Source organism: Oncorhynchus tshawytscha, linkage group LG33, assembly GCF_018296145.1.
Source record: "Oncorhynchus tshawytscha isolate Ot180627B linkage group LG33, Otsh_v2.0, whole genome shotgun sequence".
Taxonomy (NCBI): Eukaryota; Metazoa; Chordata; class Actinopteri; order Salmoniformes; family Salmonidae; genus Oncorhynchus; species Oncorhynchus tshawytscha.
The window spans coordinates 9,230,155-9,248,483 of NC_056461.1; the positions used below are offsets into that span (position 1 = coordinate 9,230,155).

Sequence of the window (18,329 nt, forward strand, 5' to 3'; positions counted from 1 at the left end):
TTGGTTGATACTTGTGAATCACTTAATGACTGCATTAAAAAGATAATTAGCCTACAGTATAGGCGACATAGGCCTATATAATTCAATAATATTTAAATAGATGTCACGTTCATTCAATTGAGTTCTATTTTGCTAATTGTATGCTACTGTCTGTCATTTTGCCTCAATATTTTTCACGGTGTGTATCAACATGTGCGCAATGATGTGCAAAAATCTTGATTTATTGCATTATAGGGTAAGCATTAGAATAACCCGACTCAATAGTTGCTGCCATAAGTGATGATATCTTTTTAGTAGCTGATCCGTCATCAGTATTGTGGAATCATTCTAATGTTAATTAAGGTAAGATTTCAGTGGAGAAAGATCATCCAACCTCCAGAGAGCAGCGCTGTCTCTTTCGATCCAATCAGTATCGGCACATGCCTCAACGACACACTTAGCGAACGTTCTCTTTGCGTGATGTTTTGGGATGCGCACGTTACATCTTCGGCTGATGGAGGAGAAATGCATTGTTAAAACACTCCTAAGCATAAATTCCATCGCGATCCTGAAACTGGGCCCTGGATCTGCGACATTACAAAATGATGATTCTAATTGATTTCCCATGTCTGTCCTGATGGGAGTCAAATTAAGTCCTAATCTGGCTGATGATTTAAATGATTGTTAAGAGTTCAATAACAGCTACATGATTTAAATGATTGTTCAAATTAAGTGCATGGCAAATTAAAAGCAATTGATGTGAAACAATGTGTGTGATTGTGTTATACTAGTCTTAACCTGGGTCTGTGAAACCGGCCCTTTAGCACAGGAGGCTGCTGATGGGAGGACGGCTCATAATAATGGCGTGAATGGAACGGTATCAACCACATGGTAACCATGTGTTCAACAGCATTTTCTTCATTCTGTCCCTGCCTGTCCTCCCCAATTCAGCTGCCACCTGTTAATAATGACATGTTGCCATGTCACAAAACAGCCTCGGAGTGTCACTATTTAACATGAAAATATGTTTTTTATTTCATCATGTACCATCAATTATGATAAAATATGAACAACAGCCGTTTATGTTGAGGCACAAGCTTGGGCTGTGTAGGGCATCATCGTAAAACATATCATTTTCATCTTTGAAACTCAGACAGAAACAGGTTCTCCAGCTGTGGCATTTACAGTTTCATCTGAACAGATCACTCTTTATATCAAAACTGAGATTAATTCATTAACCCTAAAAACTGACGGTCATAAAGACAAAAAAAACGTGTTAAACCATTAAACTACTTCCCAGTCGTCGCAGTTCCATAAAAAAAAAAAAATATGTTTGGTTCTGTGCAGCCTGGAGAGCAGCATCAGACCAGGCACCGACAGGAACACTAAGGTGTGTGTGTGACCCTGTTTATTACTTCAAAATGCATCTCTACCCCCCCCTGATTCCAACATGGCGGAGGCTAACTACTAGTCTCATCCACCAGCCTAGCCTGGGTACGACGTTAGCCAACTACAGTATGCCGTGGAGTCCTTGTTTTATGACTACAGAACTTTTAGATCAGTGAATATTTACACGGCAGAGAATAAGGAGGGATGTTACACGTGTTCAAACGTTGTTGTTGTGATTTCCCTCGTCGTTTGAAGTGCAGGTGACGGCAGGACAGGGCAGTCCAAACTCTACACTCCCCTCCTGTGGCTCTAGTAGGCACTGCACCTCACACCGACAGGGTCCCGGTGAGAATTGCGAGTCTACTAGCTTGTATTAGCAGACACCATCAGTTCAAAGCAGATAATATTATGAAGTTAAGGCAGAAAGGTTGATATTTATCTCCATGTTGATGGAGTCTCTATGGTACATACTCCTTCAGCAGCTGGCTGGCTATCACCAGTCTCTGGATCTCACTGGTGCCCTCGTAGATCTCAGTGATTCGCGCGTCGCGGTAGTGCCTCTCTGCTGGCATGTCCGTCACGTAACCCATTCCCCCAAGAACCTGGATCGACTTTTAGTTCCGCAGAAGGCAAAGAACATTAGAAGGAGTTAGCAATCTGAGATGTTCTGTGAATTCTGTCAAATCCGCTATTGATCAATAGTCAGAAACTACTTCTAGCAGACATGACATTGCGGGCTCCGCGATGCGTACCTGATGGCCGCAGAAGGTAGCGGCCTCCGACGCTGATAGTTTGGCCATCGCTGCTTCCTGTAGGGACATGAAGGAGGGAGTACAACGTTACGTAGTGTGACAGAGAGGACGGTGTGTGTGTTGTGTGTGTGTGTTGTGTGGTGTGTGTTGTGTGTGTTGTGTGTACCTTGGTGAAAGGTTTCTTGGCATCTTTTAGCATTGCAGCCTTCCAGGTGAGGAGACGAGCACTTTCAACAGCTACAGCCATGTCCGCCAGCTTGAACTGAAACACACACACACACACCCCTTTGATAACAGACACTTACACACCTTAACATTCAAACACAAACTTTAACACACGCATACCTGTACGGCCTGCAGCTTGCCAATGGGAGCTCCGAAGGCGGTGCGTTTGTGAGCGTAGTCCACAGCACAGTCCAGAGCCGCCTGAGCAATGCCCAGAGCCTGGGATGCTATGCCTATACGCCCACCGTCCAGGGTTTGCTGTGGCGAGAGAGGGGATCAGTACACACGCACGGAGATGGACCACAAAACGTACACCCGTCCCCTCGCAACACCCCCCACCCCACCCTACCCTACAATCCCACCATGGCTATCTTGAAGCCAGACCCTCGTGGCCCCAGCATGTTGCCCAGGGGTATCCTACAGTCCTCCAGGATGAGGTTGGCCGTGGAGTTTGCTCTGATGCCCAGCTTGTCCTCCTTCTTCCCCAGGGAAAGGCCAGGGTGAGGCATGGGCACCAGGAATGCACTGATACCCTACAGAGGGAGGGAATATATACACTGAGGGAGGGAAGGGACAATGACTTTTGTTGTCGGACCCACAAATAGCAGCAACAAGATGAATTGCGTGCATGAGTTACATTGATAAAGTAATAAAATATTGATAGAGAGAGATAGAGGGGGGAGAGAGAGGGGGACTAGAGGTGTTTAACCATGGCTCGACACCAACAGCGGTGTATCTAACCTTGTGTTTGAGTGACTTGTCGGTGGTAGCGAATACGACAGTAGCTGAGGCATCCCAGCAGTTGCTGATCCAGGCTTTAGTCCCGTTCAGTACCCACTCCTCTCCCTCCTGTCTGGCTAATGTAGACGCTGCCCCTGCATCACTACCATTACCTACACAGAGAGAGAGAGGAGAGAGAGACACAGAGAGAGAGACACAGAGAGAGAGACACACAGAGAGAGAGAGAGTGAAGGAGAGGATAGAAAAGACGTCAACAATGAAACAACCACCCATTTCCCCAGGTTGGAGCGTAGAAGTGAGTGGAGGGTTCTGGGACAAAGGTGTTTGTACCTGGTTCACTCAGAGCGAAGCAGCCAACTTTCTCTCCGGTTGTGAAAGGGGTGATCCACTGATCCTTCTGCCCCGGTGTTCCAAACTTCAATATCGGCCCTATGTACAAAGACTATACACACACACACACACTTTTGTATCAGTGCAAGACAAAAGACAGTCTCTTTCACTCACACACACACACACACACACGCTTACGTACGTTGTTGACCGAGACCACACATCCAGTGCTGCCACATCCCCTACTGATCTCCTCCACGGCCAGAGAGTAGGCCAGGTAGTCCATACCTGCTCCTCCCAGCGCCTCAGGAACCTCTACAGCCATCACCCCCATAGCACCCAGCTCTCGCACCTGTACAAACACACAGGTGGATGCAGTGGTATTCAACAACAACAATTATGAGTACAGATTATAACATGGGACAATATTAAAAAAATTTTTGGAGAAAGATATTTTGACAAATAAAAACGTAGAGTATGTGTATGTATTAGTTTATTTTCATTATGATAAGAGAGATGAAAATGTAATGGATTTGGGGGGTATTTGTTGTGTCATTAGATTTGGGGGTCCCTGCTGAAAAAGTTTGAATACCACTGTGTTAGAGTGTGTGTGTATACCTCCTGTTTAGTGGTGTGAGTACCTGTTGGGCGGGAAAGAGGTGCTCCTTGTCTAATTTGCCAGCAATAGGAGCCAGTTCTCTGTCTGCATAGTCTCTACAGGTCTGTCTCATCATCTGATGCATCTCTGGTAGCTCAGCTAGCGAGGACAGAGATCTACAGCCACACAGGCCAAGGGCTGAGAGAGAGAGAGAGATGGGGAGAGGGAGAGAGAGACAGAGAGACTTTAGTACTGTAGGACCTGCTCATGTCTAGCATGAATTTACAACATCGTGACACTATTGTTAGACAGAGTTATCAGTGTTGCATTACACCTGTGTGAATCCAACTGTCCAGGTCGATTCTGTGTGACACCCAACCAATGATCATAAATGGGCCCAACCCACCCGCCCACAACTCCCTGCCTCTGGGGTAAGTGTTGAAAAGTGGACATGAAAAATGACCTACCGATGATGAAGTTATTATATAGCAACCTTGATTGAGGCCCTTGCTCTCTTAATCTAAGGTTTGACGGATGGATGTAGGCTGTGTGTCTCGCAAACTACAAAGAATAGTCATTTGCTACTGAACAGTCATTCACCTGTGCAAATTCCCTCAAGAATATGTAATGTGATATACTGAACCCATACAGGATCTAAATAATGGAGATAATCTTCATACCCGGTTAGCTGACCAGCACAGCGGTAGACTAGGTGAAAGGTCATCATCCGTCCACCGCGTCCTTAACGTGTCCCACTGAGAACGCGCCTGCTCGAGTGAAGACTTGAGGTGACACCAGAAAACTAGAAATGTGAATATATTCACTACGGTACAATGCCAATCGTGTGTATTTGCGACATCGATAACCACCCAAGCAACCAGCGCAAACAGGGTTTCTGTGAACGATAAACTATGTCAATGATGCTTACGTTACGACTGCGATCATTAACCCCAATCACGTTGCCTTGGAAGTTATTATTGACCGCCACTATAAAAAGCAGCGTTCTAGCAATGCATAACTGGGTTTATTTTAGAGATGGGCTAGAAGCTAACCACACACTCACATATGCAGCTAGCGGTCGTTACTTCGCCATTAGTGTTAGCACGGATAGACCAATGAGCTTAGTTATACACATCTTATCACCCCGGCAAATGACTGTCCCAAGTCTATTTTATTGTCGAAGGGTCAACACACCAATAGAGCAAGTACAAAGAACCCGTTGTATTTGAGAGACAAATGAGCACGTCTATAGTTTGTGCATTGATTGTAATACGGACCTTTTCTAGCTTTGAAAAGTGCTGCCATGTTGACGACTGCTCAGTGTGCTGCTTGTGCAATCATACAGAGACGGAAGAGGACGCGAGACATCCCACTCCCTAGTTTTAGTTCTGGTTCATATACAGTCAATGAACTAAGCAGACCAGACCCATATAGAATTCAGACAAGTATAACATGTTTGGTGATTACAATCGAGCGCATCGCGACAATTTCCCACTAAAATGAAGCGGCGCTGTAAACAAGCAAAACACAGCAGCAAATGTACAAGTTTTTATTGATTAGCATGATGTGCATCCAAGCCTGTACCGTTGTGCTTTCAACCAATTGCAGATCTGCTTTCACTTGCTGTGTATCTTCAGAGCTTTTGAAAACGATCGGAAATAAAACAGCACAACGCGGAAGCGTCAATTATGACTTAGCAACAGCTTTGGAGGACAACGTGGGCTCTCGGAACCTTCAGAGATGTTTTATCATTTTTATGTAACCTTTGTTTAACCAGTCAAGTCAGTTAAGAACAAAATCTTATTTACAATGACGGCCTACCCCGGCCAAAACCTAACGACACTGGGCCAATTGTGCGCCGCCCTATGGGCCTCCCAAGCACGGCCTGGAATCGAACCAGGGCCTGTAGTGATATCTCTAGCATTGAGATGCAGTGCCTTAGACCGCTGCGCCACTCGCGAGCCGACTCAAGGTGACGTTGATTAACGTTATACAAAGCTTTATCTACATGCATCCTCATTGTTTGGCAATAATCATTTCTACTGTTCCATCTACAACTGAGAGCCCGGGACTGTCTGTCAGCGGGTGAGAGGGGCTGTGTTCAGCCTTTAACCCCTCGCTAATCAGATGGTCCTTTCTCAGTCCAACAGATGGAAGAGAGAAGAACAGAAGGAAGACATATAGGGAGAATACAGTTGGACAGACAAAAAGGGAAGAGAGAAAGAGACAAGGAATATCAAACAGAGAGAAAGGGACAATGAGGCACAAAATGTTGTCACAAAAATGTTGTCACAGTGAACACAAGGCTTTGAATAAAGTAGTCCAGGGCGAAAGGAATTATAGTTTTTCAGAACATGTTTATTATTTGGCATCATAAAAAGTCATTTAGGTTGTTCCGTTCGGTACGATGCTGCCGTTCCATCCCTTTAGGATGGAGGGGTGAAGGGAAGGAAAGGAGGAATAGGATTGGAGAAATAAAAAGCGCCCGATGGGCGGATTGAGTGAGGGAGGGCTGGCTGGCTGGCTGCAGTTACAGCGTGCATCCACCAGAGGTCGCTCACTTGCTGGCGGAGGTGAGGTTGAAGCAACCACGCTGGTGGAACTGCATGTCCCTGACGCGACGCATGGACTGGATCTGAGGCTGGAAGGCACAGAACTCGTTGTAGTGTCTGTAGTCACCACACTCAAATAGGTACTGGTAGCCTCTGTATCCGGGGTACTGGTAACCCACCCACCTGGAGAGAGGAGGAAAGGAGAGAAGGTCATGTTTTGTTACATTTAGATTGATAGTCATTTTTAGTCTGTTTTTTTAGAGACAACATGAGTCACATTGGAGTTCTGCGTTTCCACTTTAAAGTGTGACATTCTAAACCCAGCCCCTCCTCCCCGTGGCTGCCTGAACACTTCACTTTATACAGTGACACTTCCCACAAGGCCTCATGTTGTCACTAGGCAGGAACCTGCAACTCTGCCTCAGGCTCTGGGCCACACATAGGTCACTATACATCATGCTAATGTATTGCTGCTCTATGTCTTGCTTCAGCCTACAGATATGTTTTTTTTTTTTTTAATCTTCGATATAGGTGAGGGTTTTTCGGTCCCAGTATCCATGAAAATAGATTTCTGGTGTGTGTGCGTAAGTACGAGTGTGTCTGTGTACACTCACACTCCGCCAGGCACCCTCACGCTGCCCACTCTGTCGGTGAAGCCGTGCGCCCAGAGGGTTGGCACGTCATCCTCCTGGATCTCCATCTTATTGCCCTTGAAGTCGGAGAGCTCAAACAGACAGATCTTGTGCTCCAGGCTGTCCTGTGGTGTGGAGGAAGGAGAGATGGGGGGGTCATGGAAAAGGCTGGAAGGTCTCTTCACTAGCTACTGTATTAGCCCTGGTCACCGGCTGTTTTTACGCTCTGGCGAACTCATTCGTCACTGTCATGTTTGGAATGTGTGTGAGAGAGCGTATATAGGAAAATGTGACAGTGTGTGTTTTGGGAATGCGTGTGTTCCTCACCATGCGGATGGGCCTGAGGGACATGAGGCAGTCGCTACGGTAAGAGTTGCTCCAGGTATCCCAGCGAGGGTACTCTCCCTTCTCCAGGATGAACATCTCCCCGCGGAAGTTAGTCTGCTCAAAGGCAACAAAGCTGGAGGGGGGTGGCCGCCGGGGACAAGGGGGAGAGGGGGGAGAGGGATTAGAAGACGGGTCAAAATTAAATGTGCGTGAAAAGGCCACGAAAAATGACAGCATCAGTGTTTGGGCTCAAATGTTTTGGGCTCAGTCTGAGTTTGTCTTCCTGTGTGTTGGACTAGCATGTAGAGATGATTGATTGTGTCCTGTAGGTGTGTGTGACTGTGTGTGTGTGTATCTGTGTGTGTGTGTGTGTAATCTTGCGCTGTAGGTGTGATTGTGTGTGTGACTGTGTGTGTGTGTGTGTGTGTGTGTGTGTGTGTGTGTGTGTGTGTGTGTGTGTGTGTGTGTGTGTGTGTGTGTGTGTATCTTGCCCTGTAGGTGTGTATGTGTGTGATTGTGTGTGTGACTGTGTGTGTGTGTGTGTGTGTGTAATCTTGCCCTGTAGGTGTGTGTGTCCACTTACGGTCCGCACTCGACGATGATACTGCGCACTCTGTCCATGCCGCGTTCACACACGTTCATGCACTCGTTCTGGACCTCCATCATTCGGCCCTGGAAGTTCTCCTGGTCGAACAGCATGATCTACAGGGGGGCAGTGAGTGGTCAGAGGTTAGATGCCATTTATCCCTGGAAGAGGTCAAGGGTGAGATACTGTCCGTCGTCCGCAAATATTTGTTTTTCTATGTTGACCCTTTTGCCATAGAATTAGAGGGCATTTGGTGCCTTTTACTACTGCAGGTATGTAACGAGGTCTCAGAGCCCTTTACCGTTTGAGCCATTCAGTTTGTCGATCCGTTAGAAAGCTCTGACGTTCTTCCTGTCCTCGGACTACCTGTACCGCCTTCCACTATAAAACCCAAAGCCGACCCGTACTGCTGTGAAGGCTGCAAGATCTCTGGGGTCATCTTAAGACACGCAGACTTAAGTAGCAACATTTACCAACCACAACGAACGCCCCTGTACGATGTTCCATCCGTAGTCAATTAGCCCGGCTCAGATGAAAAGTTCAAAGAGAATGGCTAACGTTAAGCTGTTTGCTGCTCCCACACAACGGGTGGACTTTGCTCTCAACTGGGTTGTGGTGTATGTTTAAATGGACGTGTGACGACTCACTCGGAAGTTTCCGACACTGGGTTCTCCGGTCTTAGTGGCCTTGCTAGTGGCAGCAGGGGCAGGGGCTCCCTTGTCCTTGACATCAGTGCCCTGGCTGGAGGCGGACTTGGCGGTCTGAGACATGGTGAGGGATCAGGAGATTCTGACGGAGAGCGCGGAGGGGGGAGAAGGAATGGATTGAGGGAGAGGGGTTAGAGGGAGGGAGAATGGAGAGATGTGAGATGACGGGGAGAGGAGGAGAGGTATGTCAGAGGAAAGAAGATGGGGCAGGCAGAGAGAGCAGAAAGGGAAAGGGAGAATAGTGTGGGAGATGGAGAGATCGATTGAGAGAAAGAGGGACAGGGAGAGAGAAAAAAAGATCAAAACACAGATCAGGTAAAGGTGTGTTCTCACTACAGAGTTGAATGTGTTTTGTTTGTGTATCTGTTACTATTTCTTAGTCTTGTAACTAACTGAGGCAGGAAACAGCAGCCAAACACTTCCATAGGATGGATCAGAATCTCCAAGGAGAAAATAACCATCCGTTGTACCAATCCAGCCTGGGGTCTGAGTGCCTCATGTAGGCCCTGAGGCCCGAGCCTCTGTTAGGGGCTCTGCCCCGCCTGGGGGTGACACACCCGGGCATGGTAGGCTGAGAGGAGTGGGCCCCTGTGCGCTGTTTGCTGCTGTGGATCGACTGCTGTTTTCAGTTGGTGTGGGGTGTGTCCTTACCTGCGTGTACAGCTTGCTGTGCCGTGTGGGGTAGGCTGGATCGTGCTGGCCATCTCAGCGCAGAACCCTAGCTTTTATACCCTGGCAAAGGCTGAACGCAAGGGCTCGGTGGACAATAGAAGCACCAGCGTCATCAGAGTTGGTCTGGACCAAAGCCCCCTGGGTCATCGCAACAACCAGAACCCCCCCCCACTGCCTGTAGGCACTTTGCTGTCAATGGAAAGCCCTGACAATGGCACTTTCCCCCTCTGTTAGTGAGCTGGGCCTGTAAGCTACAGTAGCATTTAGGGCACATGAATGCATAGACCTGGAGGGAGCAAGGAGTTAACACACGCACACACACACACACACACACACACACACACACACACACACACACACACACACACACACACACACACACACTCTGTATCTTTCTCTAACAGGTGAAACTGCACCAGCACTGAGCTTAGTTTCCAAAAGACAAAAGACTTATGATTCAAAATGGCAAAACATTTGATTTTGAAGTGGGAAAAGTTGATTAAGAAAAGGGGGGATTGCAATTTATTTCCATTCACGTACGTTTTGTCCGGACGGATTTTTTTTGGTGATCTTCTTCTTCTTCATCTGGTTAGTTGAGAGCAAATCAATAAAATAAAGTAATGCTCCCTATTCGTATTTTTCAAATGAGAAGGATCATAATGGGGTAGCGGCAGGTAGCCTAGTGGTTAGAGTGTTGGTCAAGTAACTGAAAGGTTGCAAGATCAAATCCCCGAGCTGACAAGGTACAAATCTGTCGTTCTGCCCCTGAACAAGGCAGTTAACCCACTGTTCCTAGGCTGTCGTTGAAAATAAGAATGTGTTCCTAACTGACTTGCCTTGTTAAATAAAGGTAAAATGATGTAATATTATTATCAAAGAACATGTAAAAGACCTGATAATATCTCACACAGACTGTCTTTTTTTGTCTCCCAAACACATACAGCACACACAGACAGCACACACACGTTTCACATTGACATGACGCTAACACACAGACAGCACACACAGACAGCACACACAGACAGTACACACAGACAGCACACACAGACAGCACACACATACAGCACAGCACGTTTCACATTGACATGACAGCTAACACACAGACAGCAACACTAACACACAGACAGCACACACAGACAGCACACACAGACAGCACACACACGTTTCACATTGACATGACGCTAACACACAGACAGCACACACAGACAGCACAACACTTTCACATAGACAGCGCTAACACACAGACAGCACACACAGACAGCACACACAGACAGCACACACACGTTTCACATAGATATGACGCTAACACACAGACAGCACACACAGACAGCACACACACGTTTCACATAGACAGCACGCACAACACACAGACAGCACACACAGACAGCAGCACACAGACAGCACACACACGTTTCACATAGACATGACGCTAACACACAGACAGCTAACACTAACACACAGACAGCACACACAGACAGCACACACAGACAGCACACACACGTTTCACATTGACATGACGCTAACACACAGACAGCACACACAGACAGCACACACACGTTTCACATTGACATGACGCTAACACACAGACAGCTAACACTAACACACAGACAGCACACACAGACAGCACACACACGTTTCACATAGACATGACGCTAACACACAGACAGCACACACAGACAGCTAACACAAACACACAGACAGCACACACAGACAGCACACACAGACAGCACACACACACAGTTTCACATAGACATGACACTAACACACAGACAGCACACACAGACAGCACACACAGACAGCACACACAGACAGCTAAGCTACACTAACACACAGACAGCACACACAGACAGCACACACAGACAGCACACACAGACAGCACACACACGTTTCACATTGACATGACCCTAACACACAGACAGCTAACACTAACACACAGACAGCTAACACTAACACACAGACAGCACACACAACACTTTCACATAGACATGACACTAACACACAGACAGCACACACAGACAGCACACACAGACAGCTAACACTAGACAGCACAGACAGCACACACAGACAGCACACACAGACAGCTAACACTAACACACAGACAGCACACACAGACAGCTAACACTAACACACAGACAGCACACACAGACAGCTAACACTAACACACAGACAGCACACACAGACAGCACACACAGACAGCACACACACGTTTCACATTGACATGACGCTAACACACAGACAGCACACACAGACAGCACACACTAACACACAGACAGCTAACACTAACACACAGACAGCACACACAGACAGCTAACACTAACACACAGACAGCTAACACTAACACACAGACAGCTAACACTAACACACAGACAGCACACACAGACAGCACACACACGTTTCACATAGACATGACACTAACACACAGACAGCACACACAGACAGCACACACAGACAGCACACACAGACAGCTAACACTAACACACAGACAGCACACACAGACAGCTAACACTAACACACAGACAGCACACACAGACAGCACACACACGTTTCACATTGACATGACGCTAACACACAGACAGCACACACAGACAGCACACAGAGACAGCACACACACGTTTCACATAGATATGACAGACTAACACACAGACAGCACACACAGACAGCACACACACGTTTCACATTGACATGACGCTAACACACAGACAGCACACACAGACAGCACACACAGACAGCACACACAGACAGCTAACACTAACACACAGACAGCACACACAGACAGCACACACAGACAGCACACACACGTTTCACATAGATATGACGCTAACACACAGACAGCACACACAGACAGCACACACAGACAGCACACACACGTTTCACATAGATATGACGCTAACACACAGACAGCACACACAGACAGCACACACAGACAGCACACACACGTTTCACATAGATATGACGCTAACACACAGACAGCACACACACGTTTCACATAGACATGACGCTAACACACAGACAGCACACACAGACAGCACACACAGACAGCTAACACTAACACACAGACAGCTAACACTAACACACAGACAGCACACACAGACAGCACACACAGACAGCACACACACGTTTCACATAGGTATGACGCTAACACACAGACAGCACACACAGACAGCACACACAGACAGCACACACACATTTCACATTGACATGACGCTAACACACAGACAGCACACACAGACAGCTAACACTAACACACAGACAGCACACACAGACAGCACACACACAGTTTCACATTGACATGACGCTAACACACAGACAGCACACACACGTTTCACATAGACATGACGCTAACACACAGACAGCTAACACTAACACACAGACAGCACACACAGACAGCACACACAGACAGCACACACAGACAGCACACACACGTTTCACATAGACATGACGCTAACACACAGACAGCACACACAGACAGCACACACAGACAGCACACACAGACAGCTAACACTAACACACAGACAGCACACACAGCACAGCACACACAGACAGCACACACAGACAGCACACACAGACAGCACACACACGTTTCACATAGACATGACGCTAACACACAGACAGCACACACAGACAGCACACACAGACAGCACACAGACAGTTTCACATAGACATGACGCTAACACACAGACAGCACACACAGACAGCACACACACGTTTCACATTGACATGACGCTAACACACAGACAGCACACACAGACAGCACACACACGTTTCACATTGACATGACGCTAACACACAGACAGCTAACACTAACACACAGACAGCACACACAGACAGCACACACACAGTTTCACATTGACATGACGCTAACACACAGACAGCACACACAGACAGCACACACACGTTTCACATTGACATGACGCTAACACACAGACAGCTAACACTAACACACAGACAGCACACACAGACAGCACACACGTTGCACATTGACATGACGCTAACACACAGACAGCTAACACTAACACACAGACAGCTAACACTAACACACAGGCAGCACACACACGTTTCACATTGACATGACGCTAACACACAGACAGCTAACACTAACACACAGACAGCACCACAGCATTAAAAAGCACCTAGAAGTGTGGCAAAGGAGGGTGATGGTGACATGGAAGAGAGAGGCGGAATAATAGAAATAACCTGGAGGAGAATGTCCAACCCTTTAGTCTCACTACTCTCTCCTTCCATCTCTCTCGATCCCATCTCCATCTACCCTCTCCACCCCCCCACCCACCACAGGTCTTTTTGACAATGTTCGTCTTCTCCGTCCATTGTCCAATCAAGTGCAGGTCTCCACTGTGTACTGTAGGTCAATATCAGTGGTCATATCGCTGGATAACTTTTAAAATGTTGACGTGTGCATCGCAATCCGTGATCGATTGATTGTTCATCACCTATATCTATCTAAGATATAAACCCATATCTGTAGGCTGAAGCAAGACATAGAGCAGCAATACCTTAGCATGATGTATAGTGACCTATGTGTGGCCCAGAGCCTGAGGCAGAGTTGCAGGTTCCTGCCTAGTGACAACATGAGGCCTTGTGGGAAGTGTCACTGTATAAAGTGAAGTGTTCAGGCAGCCACGGGGAGGAGGGGCTGGGTTTTGTTTGTGTGTCAAAGAATGTCAAGGGTACAGCTGTGACGACAATCCACTACTAGGGCATAATGAGTCCAAAACTAGCTGGTTGAGTAAAGGTTGGTAGAGTAAAAGGTCGGTAGAGTAAAAGGTCGGTAGAGTAAAAGGTCGGTAGAGTAAAAGGTTGGTAGAGTAAAGGTTGGAAGAGTAAAGGTTGGAAGAGTAAAAGGTTGGTAGAGTAAAGGTTGGTAGAGTAAAAGGTTGGAAGAGTAAAAGGTTGGAAGAGTAAAGGTTGGTAAAGTAAAGGTTGGTAGAGTAAAGGTTGGAAGAGTAAAGGTTGGTAGAGTAAAGGTTGGAAGAGTAAAGGTTGGTAGAGTAAAGGTTGGAAGAGTAAAGGTTGGTAGAGTAAAGGTTGGAAGAGTAAAAGGTTGGAAGAGTAACGGTTGGTAGAGTAAAGGTTGGAAGAGTAAAGGTCAGTAGAGTAAAGGTTGGAAGAGTAAAAGGTTGGAAGAGTAAAGGTTAGAAGAGTAAAGGTTGGAAGAGTAAAGGTTGGTAGAGTAAAGGTTGGAAGAGTAAAGGTCAGTAGAGTAAAGGTTGGTAGAGTAAAAGGTTGGAAGAGTAAAGGTTGGAAGAGTAAAGGTTAGAAGAGTAAAGGTTGGTTGAGTAAAGGTTGGAAGAGTAAAGGTTGGTAGAGTAAAGGTTGGAAGAGTAAAAGGTTGGAAAAGTAACGGTTGGTAGAGTAAAGGTTGGAAGAGTAAAGGTCAGTAGAGTAAAGGTTGGAAGAGTAAAAGGTTGGAAGAGTAAAGGTTAGAAGAGTAAAGGTTGGAAGAGTAAAGGTTGGTAGAGTAAAGGTTGGTAGAGTAAAGGTTGGAAGAGTAAAGGTCAGTAGAGTAAAGGTTAGAAGAGTAAAGGTTGGTTGAGTAAAGGTTGGAAGAGTAAAGGTTGGTAGAGTAAATGTTGGAAGAGTAAAGGTCAGTAGAGTAAAGGTTGGTAGAGTAAAAGGTTGGTAGAGTAAAGGTTGGAAGAGTAAAGGTCAGTAGAGTAAAGGTTGGAAGAGTAAAAGTTGGTAGAGTAAAGGTTGGTTGAGTAAAGGTTGGAAGAGTAAAAGGTTGGAAGAGTAAAGGTTGGAAGAGTAAAGGTTGGAAGAGTAAAGGTTGGAAGAGTAAAGGTTGGTTGAGTAAAGGTTGGAAGAGTAAAGGTTGGTAGAGTAAAGGTTGGAAGAGTAAAAGGTTGGAAGAGTAAAGGTCAGTAGAGTAAAGGTTGGAAGAGTAAAAGGTTGGAAGAGTAAAGGTTGGTTGAGTAAGGGTACAAAAAAGTGTATAAAATAATGGCAAATGATGATCTCAACAGGTAAAATGCAAAAATAGATTAGACCAATTTTACATGGAAACCTGGGCACCTATCAATGTCTAGGAAATCTATCTCTGTATTATTTGTAATTCAGAGTCATTATTCTGTTATGTTATCTTATCATTCTTAGCAGGTCAGTGTAGAATCAGAAACATAGGCTGTGTTTACAAAGGCAGTCCAATTCTGATATTTTTATTGGGAAAAGGAGCTGATCTGATTGGTCAAATGACCAATTAGTGGGAAAAAAAGATTAGAATTGAGCTGGCTGTGTAAAGGCAGCCATACAGCCGTAGATACCATCTTTCCACAGGATCCAGTCAGAGAGAGGGAGGCTAGTACCAGTCTAGTTTCTGCTCCTTTCTCTGTTGACTAATGGTTGACTGGGTCGTCACTGCTGTCATAACAGCCAGCGCAGCGCTGTGCTCGCTAACACCAAAGCCATGGCTATGCTAAAGCTGTGGCTATGCTAAAGCTATGGCGAATGCAAAAACCATGGCTATGCTAAAGCTATGGCTAATGCAAAAGCCATGGCTATGCTAAAGCTATGGCTAACACCAAAACCATGGTTATGCTAAAGCTATGGCTAATGGAAAAGCCATGTCCAATACTACAGCTATGGCTAATGCGTTATAAACAGCTTACGCATTATAACAGAGTTTGTCAAAACAACATGTGTTCATGAATGAATAAATGATTGTAAGCAACCTTCTTTTAGTGCTGTGGAGTTTTTCTGAGTAATTGTTTTCTTCTTGTTGTACTGACCTACAACACTACAACCGTCACGACTTCCGCCTTCTAGCCATCACGGATCCACTTTTCATTTTCCATTTGTCGGTCCCTCTCCTTGTTTGGGCGGCGTTGCTTTCATTGTATTTGTGTCGGTTGACGTCACCGGCCTTCTAGCAACACACAGACCTCATTAGATAGCCGGATCCACTTAAGCCTAATGGTTAACCAACTGTAATAGTTCATAACCAGCATTTCTCTTTCTTCGAAGCGGTCCGTTCCACTGTTGACGTGTAACCCGTCTGAGGGTTTCCTGCTAAAGCTGCTGGAGCAAGACTTGCCTGCTGCTGACCCTCTTCCAACTCGGTCCTCTGTCTCATTTCTTGGCTCGGCTTATTCCTCTCTCTCTATGTTTATGTTTCTCTCTCTATCTGCCAGACGAGATGTCCACATTCCAGCACCAAATGGAGCCTCCTGCTGCTCTGTGTTATGAAACATGGGGGCGCCCTGATCATGCTGCAGATTAACTATGAATAATTGGCAGGGCGAAATAAGATGCGCCCCTTCGACGCTACATGCCGCGTCTCATGGTGGGGCTAAACGGAATGACAGCGCCTCATGGTGGGGCTAAACGGAATGACAGCGCCTCATGGTGGGGCTAAACGGAATGACAGCGCCTCATGGTGGGGCTAAACGGAATGACAGCGCCTCATGGTGGGGCTAAACGGAATGACAGCGCCTCATGGTGGGGCTAAACGGAATGACAGCGCCTCATGTTGGGGCTAAACGGAATGACAGCGTCTCATGGTGGGGCTAAACGGAATGACAGCGTCTCATGGTGGGGCTAAACGGAATGACAGCGTCTCATGGTGGGGCTAAACGGAATGACAGCGTCTCATGGTGGGGCTAAACGGAATGACAGCGTCTCATGGTGGGGCTAAACGGAATGACAGCGTCTCATGGTGGGGCTAAACGGAATGACCTCGGTCATCAACAGTCTCAAAAGGTCAACCGTGCACAAGTTGAACTTGTATGTTTATATTGAAGATGTTCGGTTTCAGTCCTGTCAACCTTTTACCGTGACAATCAACCAAAGGCATTAGTGATGACATAATAACAATTAAGTCAGTCAGTTAGACAGACAGACAGACAGACAGAATACTTTATTGATCCTTTGGGAGGAAATAGGGGGCAGGGATTGCAACGGAGCAGTTGAGGTGAGGTGAACCAGAGTGAGACAGACAGAGAGAGAGAGAGAGAGAGAGAGACAGACAGACAGACTACTTTATCGATCCTTTGGGAGGAAATAGGGGGCAGGGATTGCAACGGAGCGGGTGAGGTGAGGTGAACCAGAGTGAGAAAGACAGAGAGACAGACAGGTCTCTCCCTACAGGTGAGTAAAGGACATGACATGCTTGTCAACAGAGAGGACAGGGTCATCCATGAGGGCTCTTGGGATACAGCTCGTTAGCTGAGAGACCCACAAGAACCCATGAGATGTGATTGTGAACGATAGAAATAAAGAAGAAATGAAAGGAGGGGATAGTGAGGAAGAGGTAGAGAGAGACAGAGAGAGAGAGAGAGAGGGAGAGAGAGAGAGAAAAATCAAGTGTAGGCTACTGTACGTGGCTTTTGGAGGGAATCCCCCTCCTCTCATCACCCCTTGACATTCCAAGTGCCCTGCACTTGTCTCTTCTCTCCTCCTCTTCTCCCTACCCCTGGTCCCTGCCCTGGGTGATAGTGTGGCGTCTGCACTTCAGTCCCTCTATAGATTAACCCCCGCTTTTGTCGGAGGGACAAAGAGAGGCTCCTCCCCGCTGCTGAGCTGGGGCTTTCAGTGTGGCCCTTTGCCAGGGGAGGCTTTAAAAGGGTGGGGGCGCGTGAGTCCTCTCACTCTCATTCCGGGACAGCCAAGGGCATCAAAGCAAGGTGAGTCTCTCTGTCCCACCCAGAGAACCATAGCACCAGCCTGATCATCCACCCAGCCAGGCAGGCAGGAAGACAGAGCAGGGCAGAGTGCCTAGGGTAGGGTAGCAGGCCCCATAATGACTCGGTCTGCCCGCCACCACTTCACACTGCAACCAGGCAGGCCCAGGGGCATAACTCTGGGCCCCGGGAACAAGGACCAGGAG

The 18,329-nt window shown here is 46.9% G+C and overlaps 3 protein-coding genes across 4 annotated transcripts in view; 1 reads left to right on the top strand and 2 right to left on the bottom strand.

The window, feature by feature from the left end:
• Positions 1-989: 989 nt before the first annotated feature.
• LOC112230855 (short-chain specific acyl-CoA dehydrogenase, mitochondrial) lies at positions 990-5,396 on the bottom strand. 2 transcript variants are annotated; one of them, XM_024397190.2, is made up of 10 exons: positions 5,292-5,396; positions 4,058-4,212; positions 3,619-3,768; positions 3,417-3,528; positions 3,087-3,238; positions 2,708-2,878; positions 2,466-2,603; positions 2,287-2,382; positions 2,121-2,177; positions 990-1,979 (listed from the first exon to the last, which is right to left on the bottom strand). In XM_024397190.2, exons 1-10 carry the CDS (start codon positions 5,317-5,319, stop codon positions 1,827-1,829), a joined length of 1,212 nt encoding a protein of 403 aa, XP_024252958.1. In that variant the 5' UTR covers positions 5,320-5,396; the 3' UTR covers positions 990-1,826. The 2 variants fall into 2 exon arrangements, with proteins under 2 accessions (XP_024252958.1, XP_024252959.1); XM_024397191.2 differs by lacking the exon at positions 5,292-5,396 and adding an exon at positions 4,695-5,252.
• Positions 5,397-6,351: 955 nt separating this feature from the next.
• On the bottom strand, positions 6,352-9,558 carry LOC112230857 (beta-crystallin B1-like). The gene is made up of 6 exons (XM_024397193.2): positions 9,470-9,558; positions 8,759-8,900; positions 8,109-8,227; positions 7,526-7,658; positions 7,181-7,323; positions 6,352-6,749 (listed from the first exon to the last, which is right to left on the bottom strand). The coding sequence occupies exons 2-6, from the start codon at positions 8,879-8,881 to the stop codon at positions 6,572-6,574; spliced, it is 696 nt and encodes a 231-aa protein (XP_024252961.1). The 5' UTR covers positions 8,882-8,900; positions 9,470-9,558; the 3' UTR covers positions 6,352-6,571.
• An 8,505-nt stretch (positions 9,559-18,063) lies between these two features.
• Positions 18,064-18,329, top strand: part of LOC112230858 (beta-crystallin A4) — a 3,670-nt gene continuing 3,404 nt past the window's right edge. The window contains exon 1 of the mRNA XM_024397194.2: positions 18,064-18,126. The gene's annotated coding sequence lies outside the window, so the exon portion shown is untranslated. The remainder of the gene's footprint in view (positions 18,127-18,329) is intronic.

Bases quoted from the DNA above. Each gene is read 5' to 3' on its own strand.
- LOC112230857 (XM_024397193.2), bottom strand. From the start codon at position 8,881: ATGTCTCAGACCGCCAAGTCCGCCTCCAGCCAGGGCACTGATGTCAAG. The intron at 7,324-7,525 runs GTGAGGAACACA...TCCACACCACAG, and splicing joins CCCTCAGGCCCATCCGCATG to GACAGCCTGGAGCACAAGAT. The intron at 6,750-7,180 runs GTGAGTGTACAC...TCCTCTCTCCAG, and splicing joins GTGAGGGTGCCTGGCGGAGT to GTGGGTGGGTTACCAGTACC.
- LOC112230855 (XM_024397190.2), bottom strand. From the start codon at position 5,319: ATGGCAGCACTTTTCAAAGCTAGAAAAG. The intron at 2,604-2,707 runs GTGGGATTGTAG...CTCTCGCCACAG, and splicing joins CTGGCTTCAAGATAGCCATG to CAAACCCTGGACGGTGGGCG. The intron at 2,178-2,286 runs GTACACACAACA...ATGTCCCTACAG, and splicing joins CCAAGAAACCTTTCACCAAG to GAAGCAGCGATGGCCAAACT.